This window comes from Lissotriton vulgaris, chromosome 3_1 (assembly GCF_964263255.1).
Source record: "Lissotriton vulgaris chromosome 3_1, aLisVul1.2, whole genome shotgun sequence".
NCBI classification, from domain to species: Eukaryota; Metazoa; Chordata; class Amphibia; order Caudata; family Salamandridae; genus Lissotriton; species Lissotriton vulgaris.
Window position 1 is genome coordinate 517,317,001 of NC_141689.1, and position 21,793 is coordinate 517,338,793.

Genomic DNA, 21,793 nt, shown 5'->3' on the forward strand with positions numbered 1-21,793 from the left:
GTGATCAGGAACTAGCCCGGTCAGCAGTCCAATGGGCTGGGAATGACAGTATATATAAAGATGATTCAGTAGCACAAACATTTTTGAGCCTTACTCCAGAAGAACAGCGACTAGCTGGTATATACATGATACAACATCTCATTACATTATATGAAAATCAGCAATCCGATCCAGGTCCATTGTATAATTTATTACAAGACTTACTCCTGAGAAGATGGGTAGGTCTAGGTACAGATTTAATTGATATCATTCTAGAACAACGTCACAAATACAGAACTTTCCTGACTCCACATCTTGTTTCCGTTCCACCTCCAGTGAGACAGTCGTATCGCCTAGACAGACAGAATCCCTTACGAGAAGTTCATCCCGTTCTGAATACAGGGGGTACGCTTGAACGCGTATTCGTATACACTCCTTTGACCAAAATGGAATTATTGGAAATGAAGAAAATAGTACCTTGTCACGATAAAGATCCTGCAGGATTCCACCGTGAATTAAAAGACATGTTACTTATGGGAGATTACACGTATTCCGACATTCTTAAAATGTTAAAAGTATTATTGCCAGCAGGGATTTACGAAAAACTGAAAGAAAAAGAATGGGAGGTGGGAGATAAAAAGATTATTTGGACTGAATTAGAAGACGAGGAAAATAGACGTACCCCAGGTTTAGGTCTTGGGGAAAAAACTAAAGCATTACCAGGATTATTAGTACAGGTTTTGCCTAGATTATTGACAGTTAAAAAGGAAGACTGGGATGCAATCTCAGCCTGCAAACAGAAACAAGACGAAGACACTAGTGATTTTTATTCCAGATTCGAGAAATGTTTTATTATTAATAGTGGCCTGAAAACAAGTAGCGAATCATATCCACATCTTTTTGTGACCAAATTAGTCGAGAATTCCTTACCCCAGGTTAAGAACAAAGTATTGAAAGTCGAAAGTACATGGCAAGCTAATACGCCTTCCCAAATGTTACAGATGTTACAGTATCACCAGAACAGAATCGGAGAGGAACACGATCATGAACAGAGACGTATGAAAGACACAAAAATGAAAGTACTAGTTGCCCAGTCTGTTCCAGCAGATGGTCAGAAGAGGGGTAACACGCAGAACACACAGACTAGTCATTCTACAGGTCCTGTTAAAGGGAATTGCAATTACTGCAAGCAGCCAGGTCACTTCATAAATGAATGTGCCGTTCTCAGACACAATATTGCTACAGGCAAAACGAAAGAAAGACCACGCCCGCCTAGACCAGACCATGTCCCACAGAATATTCCACAGAATACGCAACCTCCACAGAATGCACAGCAACAGACAGTAGCTGTACCCCAACCCCAACCCATTGCCGCAACACAACACGTCACACAGCAAATGTATCAGTATGCACAGTCAGATTACCCCGATTATCAGCAGTACACATGAAACAGCCTAGAGAGGGAGGTTGGCTTGCCCCTTATCGAGGTTCCTGTAGATCAAGATGGTCCCTATGTACATAGTCAGGTATTAGGGAAAGGTAGAAAATTTTTGATTGACACGGGGGCGAGCAGAACTACCATTAGTCATGACGAGGTTCCAGGGGCACCCCTCTCAGGCTCACAGAATGTTTCCCTTGGATTTTCAGGAAAGCCCATTGTTAACGAAGTATCACAGCCAGTTCCCCTTGCAGTTGGTCCATTGTCCCGTACTACAGATTTGTTACTTACAAAATCATGTCCCGAAAACTTGCTTGGTATTAAAACGCTGAAAGCTCTAGGAGCTGTTATATGTTGTTCTCCGGAAGGAGTGAGATTATTCCTTCGTGATTTTAAGGGTCATTATGTGTTGAGAGATTTTGATGTAAGATTGAAAAATGTTCCACAGCATTTATGGGCGCAAGGTCCAACTGATGTAGGTTGTATGCACATTACTCCTTATCGTGTCACTCTCAAGCAAGGTGTTGTACTGCCCCGAATCCGACAATACAAATTGCCCCCTGAGGCTGTAGCAGCCTTACTGAAAATTATTGACGAACTCATTGCCAAAGGAGTAGTTGTAGAAACTGACTCCAATGTATGTAATTCTCCAATCATTCCGATTCTTAAACGAACTGACCCAAATGCACCTCCAGTCTATCGACTGGTGATCGATCTTCGAGAACTCAACAAGTGTATAGTACCACAGTACCCGGTGGTCCCAGATATTTCGTCACTATTGACTGCCATTGATTCCGAAGCTGCGTTCTTCACTGTAATTGATCTTAAGAACGCCTTCTTTAGTGTCCCCATCCATCCGGAAAGCCAATATTTATTCGGATTCTCATTAAATGGCCGAAGCTTCAAATTTGCACGTGCACCTCAAGGGTTCACGGAAAGTCCTAGTATTTACAGTCAAGCTCTGAAACGACAACTAGACAGTATTCACATGCCTACTGACACTGCTCTACTACAGTATGTTGATGATCTACTGATCACAGCACGTACCGAACGTGACTGCGAGCGCGCATCACTGACTGTCTTGTGTTTTCTGGCCGAAAAGGGGCACAAAGTATCCCCTTCGAAGCTCCAATTCTGTGCCCAGCAAGTGGTATACCTTGGGCACTTGCTGTCCAAGAGGGGTAGACAATTGACACCAGATCGTATCCAGTTAATTGCACATCTGCCACAACCCAAGACTCAAAACGAAGTACGGGCCTTTATTGGCCTCACTTCGTACTGCAGACAATGGATTCCCCAATATGCTTTTCTAGCCAAGCCACTCATACAGTTGACAACACAGGAGGCAGCGACTTCGACTGTCCTCCCTTGGACTCAGGAACATACACAAGCTTTTAATGACTTGAAGAAAGCTTTATGTCAAGCACCAGTTTTAGCGACACCATGTTACAGTAAACCTTTTACACTTTTTGTCACAGAACGCGATGGCACAGCATTATCCGTTCTCACACAGGATCAAGCAGGACACCATAAGCCTTGTGCTTATTTTTCTAGTACATTGGATCCAGTAGCCCAGGCTCTGCCTGCGTGCTTGACATCAGTTGCAGCTACAGCTCTAGCTATCAGACAAAGCGACTCAATAGTGTTAGGACATCCCTTGACAGTACAGGTTCCACATTCCGTGGAAGTGCTTCTGAACCGTACCCAGACTCAGCACTTGACACGACTGACAGGTTATGAACTGACACTGTTTCAGCCACACATAGAAATCAGACGCTGCAACATACTTAATCCTGCCACATTGTTACCCTCGAGTACAACAGATCCAGCACCACATGACTGTGTAGAAGTCATCAATACAGTGACAAAGCCCCGACAAGACTTGACAGACATTGCCTTGACCAATCCAGACCTGACACTTTACGTGGATGGTTCATGTATGAGAACAAGCACAGGAGAGTTAGTGGCCGCATATGCAGTGACCACTGAAACTGAAGTCATAGAAACACATCGTATTGACACACTATCTGCTCAAGCTGCAGAGCTTATTGCTCTGACCCAAGCATGTATACTAGCCAAGAACAAGAAAGTAAACATATACACAGATTCACAGTATGCATTCGGAGTCGTTCACGACTTCAGAGTTCTTTGGGAAGAGAGAGGTTTTTTAACTTCTCACGGTACCAAGATCCAGCATGGTCTCCTCATTCAAGCCCTGTTAGAAGCAATACACTTGCCTACAGCCATAGCCATCATGAAATGCAAAGCACATACTAAAGTCATCGACACTATTTCCCAGGGTAACGACCTGGCAGATCGAACAGCCAAACTCACAGCTCAGACAGTCATCCCGACTGACATGACAAAGACTGACGTACCTACACTGACACATTGCCTGACAGTTAAGGATCCCACTCTAGACGTACTCGACATACAGACACATGCAACACCAGACGAAATCAAGAAATGGACTGAACAAGGAGGGATCCAGACAGATCAGGGATGGATGACGAAGGGAAGGGCCACATGGTTCCTCCCCAACTCTATGGTTCAAATCATCATTAACACAGCACATAGTCCAGCACACTTAGGAGAGAAAGCCATGTTAGACAGTTTACAGAATCTCTGGTACAACAAACATTTACGAGCAGCCGCAAAACAGAAAGTGCGTACTTGCATGATCTGTTGTCAGTTCAATCCAGGAAAAGGTGTCCCCATGGAACAGGGTGGATTTCATCCTCCTGATCATCCTTTTGAAGTCCTCCAGATGGATTATATCCAGATGGACAGATGCCGAGGATTTAAGTATGTCCTCGTAGTCGTATGTGCTCTTTCCCGATGGACAGAAGCATATCCAGTCCCCGATTACACTGCTGTAACCACTGCCAAACAGCTGGTACGTGAGTTTTTCCCACGGTACGGTTTGCCCCGTGTCGTGTACTCTGATAATGGACAGCCATTCTCGTCCGAGCTTGTAGTGTAGTTCCTAGTTTCCCACTAGGCCCTGCGCATTGGAATAACATAAACAGTAGTATCGACGTGGAACTGCTTATATTCCAGGCCTCCACTGACTATGCTAAACTTAATTGGGTTGTGTTACCAACTAGCTCAGAGGTCACTGGAAACTTTCTTCTCTGCATAGGAAGTGATCAGCTTCCTTGGCACAGACAAGAAGGGATTCAGCTTTCCAACAACCGTGCAACATGACAACTTTGCTCCTCAGATCAAGAGTCGATCTCTAGGGTCGTGTGAAACAATAGACATAGATTTCACTCAGTCAGTCTAGTGCAGTTTACTTTCACAGTATGTAGAGAATAGAGAGACGGGCGTGTATCAATAAAGGTTAACATTTATTGAACAGTCTTTCTTCTCATACAAGAGAAATGTATTGCCACAATTGCAATAACTGTTATTATGAAAAGTACGTACAGTAAGATAAGAATAGCGAAATAGAACTGTAAAAGCATTGATATGGTTTCTTAGCCATACAATGGTTTAAAAGTAATAAAACATATATACAGTCATATATACATTAGGCTAACATACTCAACTGGTGCTTCTAACTAAGCCTACCCCAGTGTGCCTGACCTAAGCCTAACACGTGAGAAGGGGGAGTAAGTAAGTAGCTTAAGTTAAGTTGGTTTTGCCAAGGTTTGTTTCAAGAATTCTCGTCTAAGGGTTTAGTCAACACCATACCTCTGAATAGAATGATGGAGGATTGGTATCTCCTTCAGGGGTCTCTCTCGATATCCCAGTCACCTGCGAGGGTAAACTGGAAGCGCCGGGACTGGATTTCTCTGCACGAGAAAGGCAGCGGCTTCTCTCAGCGCGTCTGGAGGAAGGAGGGGTGACAGCGTCCGCGGGCAGCTGGGCTGGATGTCTTCGCAGAGAACGGCTGCACGGCTCCTCAAGCGTACTGCACCATAGTTCGCGCTGTAGCGGCGATAATGGTAATCAGTAGCTTCACCACCACAGGATAGCAGGCTGCAGCGACAGGCAACGCTCAACAGCAGTTAGCTTCGCTCTCACAGCTCACAGCTTCGTATTGCTTAAGGCAACGTTGGTAATATTTATACCTGACAGGTGCCGGGTTTGACGCAAGTTTGCTGGACATAAGACGTCAATTAAAGATGTCACTAGGAAGTGATAGTTATCAGTTGCTCATTAGAGTTCCATTACTAATCAAAACATAGCAAGCGGGGATTTCCAGGTTTGCTAAGTTTTTATCTTGTTGAAGAACTCGGAGTGTTTATCTAGGAATATCAGATAGTGACTGCTGCTCTGTCATTGCACTAATTGGTCGCAAAGGAAGTAGCAGAGAGTCATGCTGGAATGTGGCTCTGTGGCTCTGCTCGTGTGAGGCCAGAGATGACTTTACAGAAAATCGCACTTGAACGGTTATGCCAATATAGGGAATAAATGGATTTATAGCCGAATAGGGGCATAAGGTCACAGTATCGATCAGGAACCTAGATAAGCACATGACACCCACTCCACGAATTCATGTCCATCAAAATTACTAAAACTAAGCAATTAGATGTATGTGTAACATTGTGTAACATAGCCCACCCCAAAATACATAAATGCATTCGAAATAGGCGTACTTGTAATACATGGAATTTAGGTACTGTACGTTTTTTAAAGCATAGTAATTATTCAAAAGGTATTGCATATGAAGTCAATGAACGATTATGCAAAAGAATTACACATGAAGTATCTCTGACAGAAGAAATGCGAGATAAATCATCACATAAAAATGCATTGTAATAATATGTGTGCTAGAGGCTGGTGTTATGTTATTATGTCTCTAGATGTGTTTAGAAATAGAAGTGTGAAGCTTCTGTTCTCTAAGAATAGTTTTTACGTTAAGCAAAGAATTGTTCGTGCCAAAAAGAGAGGGTCAATATTTTAAAAAAATTGTCCAATTCAAAGAAAAATCAGTTTACCAAAGCTCCTGGCAGTTTTATGTTGATCAAAACTGAAGGCCGAATTCAGAGTTCATGGGAACGCTGTGTGTCGGAAAGCTTCTCAAAAGTTATTGTTTCTCTGTGGGTGAGAACATCGTATCAGACAGGCTCGCAAAGAATTGGTCTACAAAATCAGGTGATAGTTCAACCAAATTAGATAGCGCTGAAACTTGGCAGGTGTGAGAATGATTGCTGTCATCGAAGACCGGACCAGCCCTGCTCACAGAACGTTGTACCTGGATGATGTTGCTTTTGTCACTCGCTCCACTGTTACCACTTGGCTGTAGTACAGGAGTCTCCACGAATGCCGTCATCAGGATTGGTAGCCGCTGGGGACAACACAATGCGTGAGCCGTTATTGGACTTAGCAAAGTATCGACGTCCATTGGTACTGCTGATGGAAGTGAAAGACAGATGTCCAACACGCATTCCTCGCCGCAAAGCATACACCGTAGCACAGGTAAAATGCAATTTTGCCATATCGGTCTGAACGAAAGGAACCAGGTCATGTTTAGATCTCTCAGCCTGGCCAATCCGAGGACGTTAGTTATCCTGTCCCTGTAGCGCATTGCTAGGATTGTCTCTTCCATTCCCATGGGAGCTATGTCTGAGCCGAGGTTTGCCATAACGTAGCAGAAGGGTCAAAAATAGAATCCCTGCGATGAGTCCAAAAAATAGTGGAATACCACCAAAGATGGAGTGCACAAAATTAGGAAAGATTCCCAAAATTGCCTGGAAGGGTGTTAGCAGTCCCGTAAAGACTGTCTTAAATATGCCTGGGATGCTTGTAGCACTAGACATGTTAAGGAGTTGGTCGAGTATTTGTACGAAATGCACGGGGCAATTTGTTGATAAAAGGTCATGGACCTCAGTAGTCGTCCTTGCGACTAGAAGATCATACGTCTCTTTAGATGACGTTATAGGCACTGTTGTCTGTAAAAGCACAGATTTCATTTTGCTTAATGTATCAATTCGTATAGAATAGAGATTCAGACGAGGCCAGAGGGGAGTCACTGTGTCTGGAGGCCCGCTCGGGAACAATGCTTGCATACAACATTTGACCATGGACGTTACTTCTACTAGATAACTTAGTCCGGGCGCGAGGCCACAGCACCTGTGATCCGTTCTTAGAATGTAACTCCCGTTTGCGAGTTGCATAAAGAAGGGCTCTATCTGAGTTGCAGGTGTGACTAGCTGGTGGCATGAAAGGTTGTTTGAATTGCCATCGCATGCTCCGTGTAAATTAATACCCTGACACAAAAGTATACCGCTTAGTGTGTGTTTACAGTTGTCACCACTAAGAAATACATTTTTGTCGCTGTCACTATAGCAAGAATGAGTGTATGGTAATTTCCATTCGGATTTTACATATCCCTTACCCAATTGTTCATACTGGCCAGCAGGTATGTACTCAAGGCATTTATGAAATCGGAAAGTTGTTATCGGAATTGTGATAATTCCGTGTATTATCCATTCAATGACAGGGCTCTCTGACATTGTCAATGATAATCTCTCGAGTTTCTCGATGCTCAAGATTGTATAGTCTGCTCCTTTCTGTGCCAAACTGATCTGTTTATCAGTAAGGTTAAAAATGGAAAATAATGACGTTGTGTTTATCAGACGCCAAGGCACATAGCCTGAACGAAGATTTTGCAGCGTCCAGCCTAATTCTATAATAGAGCGTAATTGAGACTGGCCATGTTGTAACATTAGCAAATCTCTGTCTATCACATCAAAGGCAGAGGATACAATATTGTCCAAAGAATATATTCTGGAAGACAGAGTCATTAACCCATTGTCTACTACAGAAAAGTGATTTTTCCAAATTAATACGATCAATTTCTCGTATTTTTTCAGCTGTTTCAATTTGCTTTACTTTCCAAGCCTCGTTGTAAGCAGCATAGATACTGGTCGCTATGAAACGCTTTTGACGCTGTTTGCGTGGTCCAAGAATGAAATCGCGCAAATCAGCACCATCTTTTAATAAAGACAAGTGTTGCTTAATTTCAGCCAGTGTGGATGTAGTTAGCCATTCTAGGCAGAGTTTCCCTACACTGTATGTGGTTATAATTCCTGGATGTTGTCTCTGGGAATATCTCGAGTCTAATCTGGTCATTTTTAAACCCTGTGTTTTATTCAGGAATCTATCTTGACAGCTATTTGTGTCTGTAGGCCAGATTAACCACTTTTTCCAATCAGGATGTGTTCTGTTGAAATGTAAAATGTGTGACACGGCTAACTCATTATCTGTAGTTGTATTTTCAGCTATTGGCTTTGGTATAGACGGTGTTTTCATTTCTTTGTTCTTGGCTAGGCCAAGACAAGATGTTTGGTGTACAGTGTCATTTAAAAATAACATTTGTTCTGGTATCATGCAGGTTCTAAACAGTGCTTCTATGCCTTGCACCTGCCAATCTTTTGTACCCCAAATCGATTTCGTTTCAATATTATTTTTCCAATAATCAAAACCAAATGTCATCATTTTGTCATAAAATGCTTCTGAATATATCAATTTAGAATTTGTCAGCATTGTTTTCATTCCTGTTTTATCTAACAGTTTATAATAAAACGTTTCTGCATCACTGGTGTTAAACCCTGAAAAATATTTGAATTTCTCAAAAAATGCTTTAGAACTGCTTTTAGGTGGTGTAGAACAATGTTCCCATTGATTATACATAAAAACATTTCTAGGCTGTGCAGATTTATGCAAGTAATGATCCCCATAGTGGGTGTAACAGAATAACTGCTCATAACTAGATGAACCTTGTAAATAATCATGATCTGTGAATCTAGCTGACATTACTAAATCAGACATCATGTCATTAATACTGTTAAAGTCCCAATCATCAGAGAATGTACTTGGTGTCACAAAGTCACTTAAGGAAACCTTTAGTTGATGAGGATACTTCAGGATTTCGACCGGACCATAGATCTCATAGTCTGTTTTCTCCCATACTACCCCACCAGGTATTGGAATTGCTGTGACATTTACTGTTGACAGTTCTCTTTTCTTCATGTGGGATGATCTGTGTGGTTTCAGGACTAGGTTGATGTTCTGACTTGCTGTGTCCATTCAATTGTAATGAACTTTCCTAAAATTAAAACTAAAATTAGGCATAGTAGGAGTATGAATACCCCTGAGATGATCCAATGCTCAATCAACGGTGAATCCAGATATAGTTCTTTGATTTGTTGAAGGAGTCCTGTTGTATTTTCTTTAGAATACTTTTTTGTTTCTGGCATCACTTCCGGGTCATTTAAATCTTCAGAGAAGTTGTCGAAGTTGATGAAATAACCAGAGGCAGTTCTGTCAATTGATTGGATTGTTCTTTCAATCTGTCTCTCCGTAGCACTTTCTGATGCCACATTAGTGTAGACTGGTGTTGTTTCTTGACGAACTGTTTCAATCTGTGTTTCAAGAGGCACGAGTTCCATGGCTGTATTGCATAGTCCTTCATTGTGCACTGCAGGCTGATCGAATGTGATGAGTCTTTCAGTTTGAACCTCTTGGATTGTTGCAAGTTTGGGTATTCTGTTGTTTCTTGGGAGTCCACTGGGCCTACTGTTGATTATAGGCCACATGCTTGTGGTTTTACCAGATCGATGGACACGACTCTGTTCTCCTTTTTACCAGCAAGGGGCGGTAGCACAACTGATCTTGTTCCGGTGACTGCTAAGACAGGTACTGCTTTTCTGTAAGAAGGCCCAAATTCCTTCTTAACCGCGATCTTTTCTCTGACTAGATCCCCAATCTTTGGAATCCAGACAGGCCTTGCTGGGGCTGTTGCGTGTGGTGCCTCGTCAGTGGTACTTGGCTGTTGCTTTAATTTTATGTTGCTTAATGATTTTCTTGTTTCATTCAGTTCCTGTAAAACAGCCAAACGGTCTTTTACTTCAAACTGCTTTGTTTCTTCTTGTACCACTGACATCTGACTATCGAGGTCCTGAACGCGCATTCTTATTCCGAACAATAGTTCGTATGGGCTGAAACCTTTTAGAGAATTTCTTGGCATGTTGTTAAGACTAGTCTGGACACTTATTAAATGTTTGACCCACCCAGCGCCTGAACCTAATACCTTCGCTGTTATAGATTGCTTTATGTCACGGTTTTTTCTTTCTACCACACTATTCCCTTCGGGATGCGACGGACAAGAATACCGCAACCCAATTCCCATGCTGGCCATGGCCTCCCTATAAGCTCGAGAGCTGAAAGCAGGACCCTGGTCAGAATGGAACGTGGTAATTGCGTATGTGCCGATAAAGACTCGCAAATCTTTTATAACCGTTCTAGCGTCAGCCGAGCGCTGGAGGCCTCATTTTTTTAAGTGCTTTTCGTCTTAACTATTAATAGGACGCAGGATGGGGTGTAGGCAGCGTTACGCTCTTTCTGACTGGTAGCCGGTAGCAAGGTTCGCTACTGCGATCCCTATTGCAGTTTTCACAGTTGTTTGCATATATTTGGTGTTCTACATTCATTCCCGGCCACCAGAATACTGATTGTAATTCAGTCAGTGATTCCTTGATCTCTCTGTGCCTTAGACCCAAACCCATGTGTGCGTCTGCTATTAAAAATATTCTCCTGTTCATGTTTGGAATTACTCTATCCCCCACTCCAGGGATTCGAGCAAAAGGAACGGAGTTTGCATCGATTATGTATGCATAATTGAGTGGATAATTTACGGGTAGTGCTGCACAGTCGCCTTTTACGGTCGTTTTTACTGCTAGCATGGTTTCCCCGTCTATATACTTATCTGTACGCTTTTTTGTGGCTACGGAAGCCGGGTTAGTTGCTTCCGCGGTGGCTGTATTAGCCAATGAATTCCCTGCAACGTGAACGCCATCACGTTGAAGACTCTGTGCGTGAATCACGTGAGTCTTTTGTAGTTCTTTGTGTAAAAGAGCTACCTCGTTCCAGAGCAATTTATGCTTTATTGTGGCACCTGTGTCATCTTTGTAGTCGTTTTCGATCCAACTCTGCAGTTTATTGTTGTAAGAGTTGACGCAAAAATGAGAATCGCACACTATAAGTGTGGGGAATTCGCGTTCTGCATTTTGGAGCGCCATCTTTAAAGATCTGATTTCAGTTCTTTGAACCGAACAGTACTTTACTGATTCAGTTTTTGTTACTTTCGGTCTGAATTTACCGCACAGCCAACGACCTTTAATGATCGCACATGCTGCATCGTAGGATTTTCTCTCTACGTTGAAATGCTGTACAAAGCTATCTGTATAGATTATACAGGCGTATTGTGGGAGAGGCAGGATTTCGATTGGCAGAGGATATTCTTCTTCATATTCTAAATCATTCAGTTCTTTGTATTGCGGGGCAAAATAGTATTTCACGTCTTCCGCTCCTAGAGAATCTATGCACTGTATCCATTTCGGATCCATTGACACTGTAGGCAGGTTTACTGGGCTGAATAGCGCTTCGAAGGCGGATTCCGCTGTAAGGATATTAATCCGTTTGCCGTGTGCTAGTTCTCTTTCATTTGCTAATGCGATTTGCACTGCGTTCACAGTTCTTTCTGTGTGACTGAATGTTTTTTCTGCTTGTGTGTACAAGTGAGATTTAATTGAAATAGGTACCTTTTCTCCCTCATTAGAGGTTAGGTACGTGAATCCGCATCTTCCTGGGATGACTCGGATTACAAGATCGATCGTGTTGTCACGTGTATCTAATTTTGTTTTTGCTAACATGTCTGTTTGCAGTGATCTCAAAATTTCTGTGTGTTTTTGAGTCCAATTGATTTGTTTTAAATCAGGTTTTATTAGTTCGTAGAGAGGTTTAACCCTCTCTGCGTAATTTAGTATGTAAGTTCTTCCGAAATTCAGAAAACCTAGTATGGATTGTAAATTCTTCAGCGTTTTTGGAGCTTGGAGTACAGCGCACTTCTCTAAGAAGTTGTCCGCTAGGCTTTTCCCTTCACTTGATAATTCGTACCCTAAAAACAGTACTGTCCGATGGGCAATTCGGGACTTTTTAAAGTTGAATTTGTAACCCTCTGCTGCGAACCCAAGTATAATGGTGTTCACTCTTTTCAAGTGAGTATCCAAGTCGTCGTCTGTGAGATAAATATCATCTACGTAAGATAATGCTTCATCATCATAGATTTGTAGTAACTCTGTTACCCTAGCTGAGAATAGTCCTGGGCTGTTCTTGAACCCCTGTGGGAGTCGACAGAATTTTTTCTGTGACCCAAATGCGGAGAAAGCGGTCAAGTATCTGCTTTCTGGTGCAATGTTTTGACAAAAGAAACCATTAGAAATGTCTAATGTCGTTTTATATTTTTTCCTAACTATATTATTCATTAGGGCTGCACTATGCGAGTTTTGTACTGCAAAAGTTTTGCAACATGTATTAAGGTGTCTGTAGTCCAAAACTAGACGATATGAATTGTCTGGCTTGGAGACAGGAAACAAAGGATTGTTCATTTGAGAGGTGCATGTTTCAATCACCCCCTAGTACTCAAGTTGATCTAAGATCTCCCTGACCTGTTTTTTAGCTTCTTGCTTTATGGGATACTGCCGTTGGGCAGTTGGTTCACTTTTTAGTTGGATTTTGTGAGGCGGAGAATCCTCATCCCATCCTACATGATTTTTATACAATGCAGGTGCCTGGGCTACAGCCCATTTCCTTGCATATGTGTATTTTTTGTGAATCGGTATGTGATTCGAGAAGGCAGGCATAATCACTTCTTCGCCACGAGGGCACTCCCTGACAAACTCCGGGGGCCAATCTTTTTCAGCTAACAGAATATCATAGCCTTTTGAGAGCTTATCCCAAAATAGACCCTTAATTTTCCTAGTCTTATCACCCTCTATACGCAATGTTATTTCGTATATTTTATGGGGCTCGCTAAGTCTGGCGTCGGCAGTTTCAACCTGAATGTATTCATTCGTGTCCACTGTCTCCAGATGACTCATCAAGTTCTTGCGCGCTATACTGATTTCTGCTGCACTGTCCAACATTGTCAATGCCCACTCCCCGTTTTTCAACTGTGTCCTCAGTATTCTCGGCATGGTTGATTACTCTAATACTGGCTACCTTCTTTTTAGGAAATTGAGATTTCTTATTTTGAGCAGGTTCCTTGTCTTTGGACTTGGTGTGCTCTCCTGGGTCTGACCGTCCTCTTCTTTCCGAATTCTGTGGAAAAGATCGAGAGGGACGTGTATCAATACTTTGATATCTATCAGGTTTTTTTATATTATCCCTATTTCTAAGGTTATATCTTTTCTCAGAGGGCTCCCTCTGGGGAGACTGGCGTTCTCGAGTCGGAGTTCTCTCCCTCCGTCGAGGAGACCTTCCTCTGGACTGGAAAACTTTTTCCTTGGGAGTGGATTTTTTATTTCCATCCCAGCTCTTTTTAGGAGTGTTTAAATTATTTTTAATAAATAATTTTTCAGGATTTTCGAGCAGTTGGGGCTTAACTGGTTTCCCACCCAAGCTGTCTCTACCTAATTCTTCATAGCATTTTTCTATGATTTTTGCAAGCTCAACAGGATCTTTTATATCTGTTTCCCTCAACTTCTGGCAAATCGCCACAGATGCTGCTTCTCCCTTTACATTGGCTAATAATATAGCCGTGACCTGCTTGAAGTCTTTCAGTAATTTCATACCTAGATTTAAAGCTGGTTCTGGACCGAATTCATTTTGAATCTGTTTTAGCACGTCTGGTATTACCGCCATAGACGGAACACCGTGTGTTTTTGTGTAAATGGAAGCAAAGACTGTACCCCAAGTGTCGCAGTCCTCCACGTGTGGTGCGATTCCCATAGGAAGGCAGATGGTCAAGATTCTGTGTTTCTCAATAGGGGTAGTATCAGGAAATACTGCCTCTATTTGAGTGATTTTCTGGGCTAACCAGAAAGGAATTTGTTCCCGTTTTACGGGTGTTTTACCAAGACATGACTGTATGTTCTGTGGTGTAATTTTATTTGTGTTCCCCTGATGAGGGGTCAGCTGGTGTGAATTAACAGCTGGCTGGACTGTTGCAGTCCGTATTACATATTGGACTAATTGCCTATGTATTTTTATTAATGTGTTTAGCTGTACTAACAGCTCTTCTCTAGACATTCTTATAATGTCAGGATGTGGTGTGTAGCTGGCTAGAACCGGCCACGTGGCTCCTGGTCTACCTAGTGGACCGAGCCTGGTTATGTGATCATTGTGTTTTAGGGCGCCATTAAACCAGAGCAGGTGCTCTTGAAATTTAAGTGGGATTTCAACCTCCTCGAAAGGAGCGTACTCTCCCGGAGGTTCCTCTATTTTGTAATAGTGAAACTCTTGTGTTATAGCGTTTACCGCTGGAAAGTTTATCCATGAATAGAATACCTCTGTCTGCCGATACTCGTGAGCCTCTATCACGAAAATTACTGTACCACCTTGAGGTGTCAGTCCGTGTTCTATAAGTTTTAAAGTTATAGATCTTCTTAAGTGGACCGGGATGATAATAGCATCCGGGTCTGTGTATTCAGGACCTTGCTGAGTCGCATCTGCTGCGGCCCCAGTGGTTCCGTTATTTTCTACTGACATTGTATAAATGCAGGTTTTGCAGAGTAGGTCTCCAAGGAGACAAAGATTAGATGCACAATATTTTGGAACACTGTATCCTTCAACGTTGAATAAACCAGAGCTTTACATAGGAATCTCTTCCTACTAAGGTCGGGCGGATTTTAACCTTTCACCCACTCCAGACGTCTATTGGAGTATTTAAGGGAGAAAGGGGTGTGAAATATGCACGACTGAGTTACTCTACAAGTCTAACGTTAGTTTATCGCCTTACCAAACGTTGGGCGCCATGTAGTGTAGTTCCTAGTTTCCCACTAGGCCCTGCGCATTGGAATAACATAAACAGTAGTATCGACGTGGAACTGCTTATATTCCAGGCCTCCACTGACTATGCTAAACTTAATTGGGTTGTGTTACCAACTAGCTCAGAGGTCACTGGAAACTTTCTTCTCTGCATAGGAAGTGATCAGCTTCCTTGGCACAGACAAGAAGGGATTCAGCTTTCCAACAACCGTGCAACATGACAACTTTGCTCCTCAGATCAAGAGTCGATCTCTAGGGTCGTGTGAAACAATAGACATAGATTTCACTCAGTCAGTCTAGTGCAGTTTACTTTCACAGTATGTAGAGAATAGAGAGACGGGCGTGTATCAATAAAGGTTAACATTTATTGAACAGTCTTTCTTCTCATACAAGAGAAATGTATTGCCACAATTGCAATAACTGTTATTATGAAAAGTACGTACAGTAAGATAAGAATAGCGAAATAGAACTGTAAAAGCATTGATATGGTTTCTTAGCCATACAATGGTTTAAAAGTAATAAAACATATATACAGTCATATATACATTAGGCTAACATACTCAACTGGTGCTTCTAACTAAGCCTACCCCAGTGTGCCTGACCTAAGCCTAACACGTGAGAAGGGGGAGTAAGTAAGTAGCTTAAGTTAAGTTGGTTTTGCCAAGGTTTGTTTCAAGAATTCTCGTCTAAGGGTTTAGTCAACACCATACCTCTGAATAGAATGATGGAGGATTGGTATCTCCTTCAGGGGTCTCTCTCGATATCCCAGTCACCTGCGAGGGTAAACTGGAAGCGCCGGGACTGGATTTCTCTGCACGAGAAAGGCAGCGGCTTCTCTCAGCGCGTCTGGAGGAAGGAGGGGTGACAGCGTCCGCGGGCAGCTGGGCTGGATGTCTTCGCAGAGAACGGCTGCACGGCTCCTCAAGCGTACTGCACCATAGTTCGCGCTGTAGCGGCGATAATGGTAATCAGTAGCTTCACCACCACAGGATAGCAGGCTGCAGCGACAGGCAACGCTCAACAGCAGTTAGCTTCGCTCTCACAGCTCACAGCTTCGTATTGCTTAAGGCAACGTTGGTAATATTTATACCTGACAGGTGCCGGGTTTGACGCAAGTTTGCTGGACATAAGACGTCAATTAAAGATGTCACTAGGAAGTGATAGTTATCAGTTGCTCATTAGAGTTCCATTACTAATCAAAACATAGCAAGCGGGGATTTCCAGGTTTGCTAAGTTTTTATCTTGTTGAAGAACTCGGAGTGTTTATCTAGGAATATCAGATAGTGACTGCTGCTCTGTCATTGCACTAATTGGTCGCAAAGGAAGTAGCAGAGAGTCATGCTGGAATGTGGCTCTGTGGCTCTGCTCGTGTGAGGCCAGAGATGACTTTACAGAAAATCGCACTTGAACGGTTATGCCAATATAGGGAATAAATGGATTTATAGCCGAATAGGGGCATAAGGTCACAGTATCGATCAGGAACCTAGATAAGCACATGACAAGCTCATGAAGCAGGTATCACTCCTGTTAGGTTATCAGTGGAAGTTCCACTGTGTCCGACATCCTGAAGCCGCAGGTCTCATAGAGAGACATAATCAGACCCTGAAAACACGCCTAGCTAAAGTCTGTGCCGAGAAAGGTGTAGATTGGATAGTCGCCTTGCCAGTTGCACTCTTTTACATGCGAATGGTAGCCCATTCTAGGACAGGATTGTCCCCTTACGGGGTTATTTTTGGTCGTCCTCCGAACATGTGGGGTACGCCTATGCCAAGACGTATAACCGATATTGAAAGCACTATGTTGACAGATTACTTGGCCTCCTTGATGTCTGCACTACAATCTTGTCGTTCACAGGTCGTAGCTGCTTTCCCAGACAACACCCAAGTGAAACCGCATGATGTCGTTCCTGGTGATCTCGTTTATGTGAGGAATTTCGACCGGAAGAGTCCGCTGGAACCCAGATGGAAACAGCCAAGATTGGTTTTATTGTCAACAAGGACTGCGGTCAAGCTGGAAGGAAGAAAAGGATGGCTGCATTCGAGCCATGTGAAAAAAGTTCACGGACTGTGTCCAGACATTCCGATTAAGAACTGCCCACTTTCTGACTCTAAACTCCCCCTGCTAGAGAAAACTCCCCAAGAGGAGTATCGCTTAAAGCTAAGGTCTAGTAAGTCAGACAGCGTTTAATTGTTTAAGTCCCCCTCGGGTGAAGCGGTTAGACAGGTTTCTGACAATGTATAAGATAGACCCAAGTAGTCAGAGAGATAGGCATAGCGAGAAAAGAAAAAAGCACTGTGAAGTTTTGCACAGCGGATGCATAATCGCATTGTTTTCCATGTTTCTTCTGAGTCTTACGTTAATCTGCATAAGTTTATTGTTACATGTTTTTTTTCCCTCTTGATTCACATGTACATGCTTCCTCTAATGATACTGTAGAGCACACTTTTAGTGACCTGCCCCCTCATGAACTGTCCTATCGTCTAGCCATGCGCAACAATACATTCATCCGTATGTTACATCATTCTCACCAAACCAGCAATGCCACCAATTGCTGGGTATGTGGCCGACTCCCTCCCTATCAGAAGTACAAGGGAGCTCTGCCCCTCTTTCCTTACCCGTTCACACATAATGGTTCGTGTGGTGCATGGTTTACTTTAATGTCTTCCCTAGATAGTAAGTCCACGGTTTCCCAAGGCAATTGGATATGGGGGAACCTGAATACAGTCATGAATAAAATATGTTTCCCAGACCAAGAAGGTCTTCCCCAAAGGACAGGGACCGATCTAGAAAATGAAGTGTATGGATTAGGTAATTTTACACTTAATCTCATGATCCTGAATGTGCAGTCTGAGACTAATTCGGACTTGCCGTTTATTACAGTTTTGCCAGTGAAAGGTGAATTATGTGTCAGAAAAAATGGGTCAGTACATCTAGGACACAGTGATTGTAATACTGTTGTCGAATTCAGTGATAAAGGAAAGTCTACTTTCAAAGCTTCCCGTCATTCCTATTTCATATGTGGTCAGACAGCCTATGTACGTCTGCCATTGGATTGGGATGGGACATGCTATATTGCGTTCCTATTGCCACCTGTTTTTCTAGCCCCGCCTGATTATCACAGAAATCCAAACCTTGTACATGTGAGACATAAGAGAGACCTTCCTCCCGTTATCGATTATTCTGAATCATCATGGGACCAGTACAAAGATTACATTAAAGGATATTTTTGGTTCATAGGTCCTGTCCAAAACAGTAAGATAATTCGAAGATTGACTAAAACTTTAGAAGCAGTAGTGAACGAGACTACTTTTGCTTTAGGCAACCTGACCGAGGAACAGTCTGCTATGAGACTTGTTGTTCTTCAAAATCGCCTTATCCTTGACGTCATCCTGGCAGATAGGGGCGGGGCTTGTAGAGTCATCGGATCCAGTTGTTGCGTGTTTATTCCTAATAACGCGCCATCCGTGTATAAAGCCATAGCGAGGCTCCATACCATAGCTCATCAGATGCACCAGAATCCAGACTCCTGGACTTGGTCCGGTTGGCTCTGGAGTGTAATATCCGCCTGGGGATGGAAATTGTTATCATTCCTGGTAATAATATTGGTCATAGTATTCAGTTGTTGTCTCTGTCTGCAATGTGGGCCAGCGATTTGCGGCTTGTGCGCCACAACTTGTATTCCCCGTCCAAGTACACGTTCCCGTTCCCGAATAAAGAAAGATGAACAAATGATGCTTTATGAACAGATAGATGGTCTCATGAATATAGATATATCCTAAAGGGTGTAGTAGGGTCCAAGGAGGGAATGAGGTAATAGAAATTTTCAGGTAGCTAATGTGTCCCCCACTCGCACCCTATCCATGCACCCATGTTCCATGTATGTCGTGTAACTTCTGTTCTGTACAAGCTAGAAAGACGCAAATACATTTGCGTCCATCCTTAACATGTTAGCTATTCAACCATGCCAAGAAATCCTGTTAATTAAGCTCCTATGCCTATGGTGCCAACGTCTTTACATGGTACACTTTTGGATTTCGCACACGTTTTCTCCATGTTTCCTGGCCCAGTCGAGCTAGGCCCTTAACGAGGCCCCTTTGTCTCATCTCTCCTGTCTCCGAAAGCTGTACGCATCCCTGACCCCCGCCTTACTTCCTGCCAGCGAAGCGGTGCCCGGCTCGGCCTGGACTGCCTGCCAAATTCATGTTTTGCCTACAGTTATTTGCTCAGCCTCCTCGAAAACACATTCCAGTCTAGAGAAATAGGTAAACATATTCCCGGCTGCAGAGCAAAGGGCCCGGCCTTCCTGTCCTCCTTACAAGTGATTTACTGAACCCGTTACCATGGTAGGCCTATGGCTCCGCACATTGCACCAAGACACGTATGCACGCACTAGCATTCAGTATTGAACGGCCTCTGCCCGAGAGACCTTTTACTTCAGACACTACATCCTCCAAACATGAGATACTAGATATGCTATAGGTACAGGTTGCCCTGACACTCCAGACACCAGTCTCCTCCACTAGTGCTAAAGTCAAAGCCCCCAGTTCTACCCAGTTACGCGTCATGTTAGTTGCGCGTGCATACAGGTCAAGGGTTTCTGCTGATTCTGCACACTTTCTCTATGCATCCACCCACATGTGACGTGTCTTGTGACGTTTCTCTGACATGTACAGTGCACGCCCATGTGTACGCCTTTTTACACGCCTCCTATTATGCACATGTGTTCTTATCTCTCTCTTTTCACCTGTTACGCCTACTGTATTGGTTTCCACTGTATCATTTTCACTATATATAATGTGTAATGTTAATAAAACGTTAAATGTCCCTTCCTGAACCTTAGAGGTGATGGAACATGATGCTCCATCCTTGAGGATTATCCCATTAAAGCCCGTATGACTCAGATACCACGGACTCTGCCTCTCATTTGAATGAGCTGTCTTGTATTGATAATTATACGGAAAAATGCATTGGTAAAATTTATTTACCACAAGAGTCAACAAAACAAAAACTCATCTGCTCCCGGTATCCCTGAACCTTTCCTGTACCCCAGAGCTCTCTGTAGATCTTAACTTGGCTCAGACCCCTTTCCGATATCTGGGGATACAGAACTTCCACTCACTTGAAGACCTAAGAGATGGTAACCACTGGAAGGCGCTCAGATCTCCTAGATCCTACATTCCTTTCTGGCGCTCGCTACAGCTAGCGATCATGGCCAGAGTCTCCATGTTCAAAATGGTCATGTTATCACGGTTGCTATATTTTTATATCAACCTACCAGTGACTGTGCCTTTCTGCTGGTTCCAACAGCTAGATACCATGTATGGGGTCTGCTACGTTAGCTTACATATGAGCCATTGAAGACAAGCATTGCATGCTCGCAGCATTGTAATTTGAAACAACAAAAAGAGATTTGAACCATAAAGATAAATGCAATTCCTCCTCCTCAGCGAGCAATATAGTTAGGATGTACAATTTAAAGTCCTTGCTGAATTGCCACTTCTTTATTTGGGTTAGATGACTCAAAAGCAAGGCCTTGCTAAAGAAGCACAGGTTACAATTATTATCCAATGTACCATTCATTTTATAACCTGAAGTGCTTCATTAATCAATAAAACTCCTTTATTGTTAAAGGAATAGCTGCTTCTTCCTTCACAGATGCCTACTGTAACGCGGCTCCATAATGCAACTAGCTAAATGTTCTGTGGGTTCTCTACGCATTTCTTTTCTATATGGATCTCCTCATATCAAAAAATACATGCCCCTTTTGAGAGATATTTAATACTTTCTTAGGTTCACCAAAGTGCCCTGAAATGGCATGTTTAGTACTATATAATCCATATCCTATACCATTAACGTGATAAAATAAATTAGACTGACTTTATGCCATCACAGATGGCACGGATCTATTTAGAAATGCCTTGTATATTGTTCCAATTCAGCTCTGGCCTAGCTTCAAACCTTTCTCTGATGAGAATCTGCAAGATAATTCTATAGTGAATAGTTTTGGGTATACAATGCAGCTTTCAATCCCAAATCCAAAACGTGCTCTACAGAATTTGACCATAGTTTAGAATTGTTGATACACATCACGAAGCATGATAAACCAATCACTAAGTAGTCATAACCAGTTAAAATGTCCACAAGACCTCTAAGTTTAGAAAACCAAACACACTTCCCACTTACCAACATACTCATAGAGCCCACAGCCATTGGTGTATTGCGGAGTTCTGGATTATCTCTCATTTCTACAGCTGCATAAAATGCATCCATGTCAATATGTACTATAATATGGCTTAAGTCGCGACTCTGATCCAATTCCGCAGCAAGTTTGTTAACCTATAAAAAGTAACACATTGTTAAATTAAAGCAAACAAAATTTGTATAATTTCGATTTATATTTGCATTTTTATAAAGTACACTCGGCCACATGGTATCAACATGCTTTACAAAGGGTTATACAGACGAATGTGACAGAATGATCATCTAAACATTTCTTTTCAAATTTGACTTGTGCAGTTCTAAAAAGACTGGCTTATTCGAGTTCTTGAAAATATATGTGAGAAACAACACAGTACAAGCAATGTTGTTATAGGTTTC

At 42.6% G+C, this 21,793-nt stretch overlaps 1 protein-coding gene across 3 annotated transcripts in view; it reads right to left on the bottom strand.

Moving 5' to 3' along the window:
- POLK (DNA polymerase kappa) overlaps positions 1 to 21,793 on the bottom strand; it is an 869,741-nt gene that overhangs the window by 357,528 nt on the left and 490,420 nt on the right. For all 3 annotated transcript variants that reach the window (XM_086960765.1, XM_086960763.1, XM_086960764.1), the window contains exon 5: positions 21,380 to 21,532. In XM_086960765.1, coding sequence (XP_086816891.1) covers positions 21,380 to 21,532 — 153 coding nt within the window. The remainder of the gene's footprint in view (positions 1 to 21,379; positions 21,533 to 21,793) is intronic.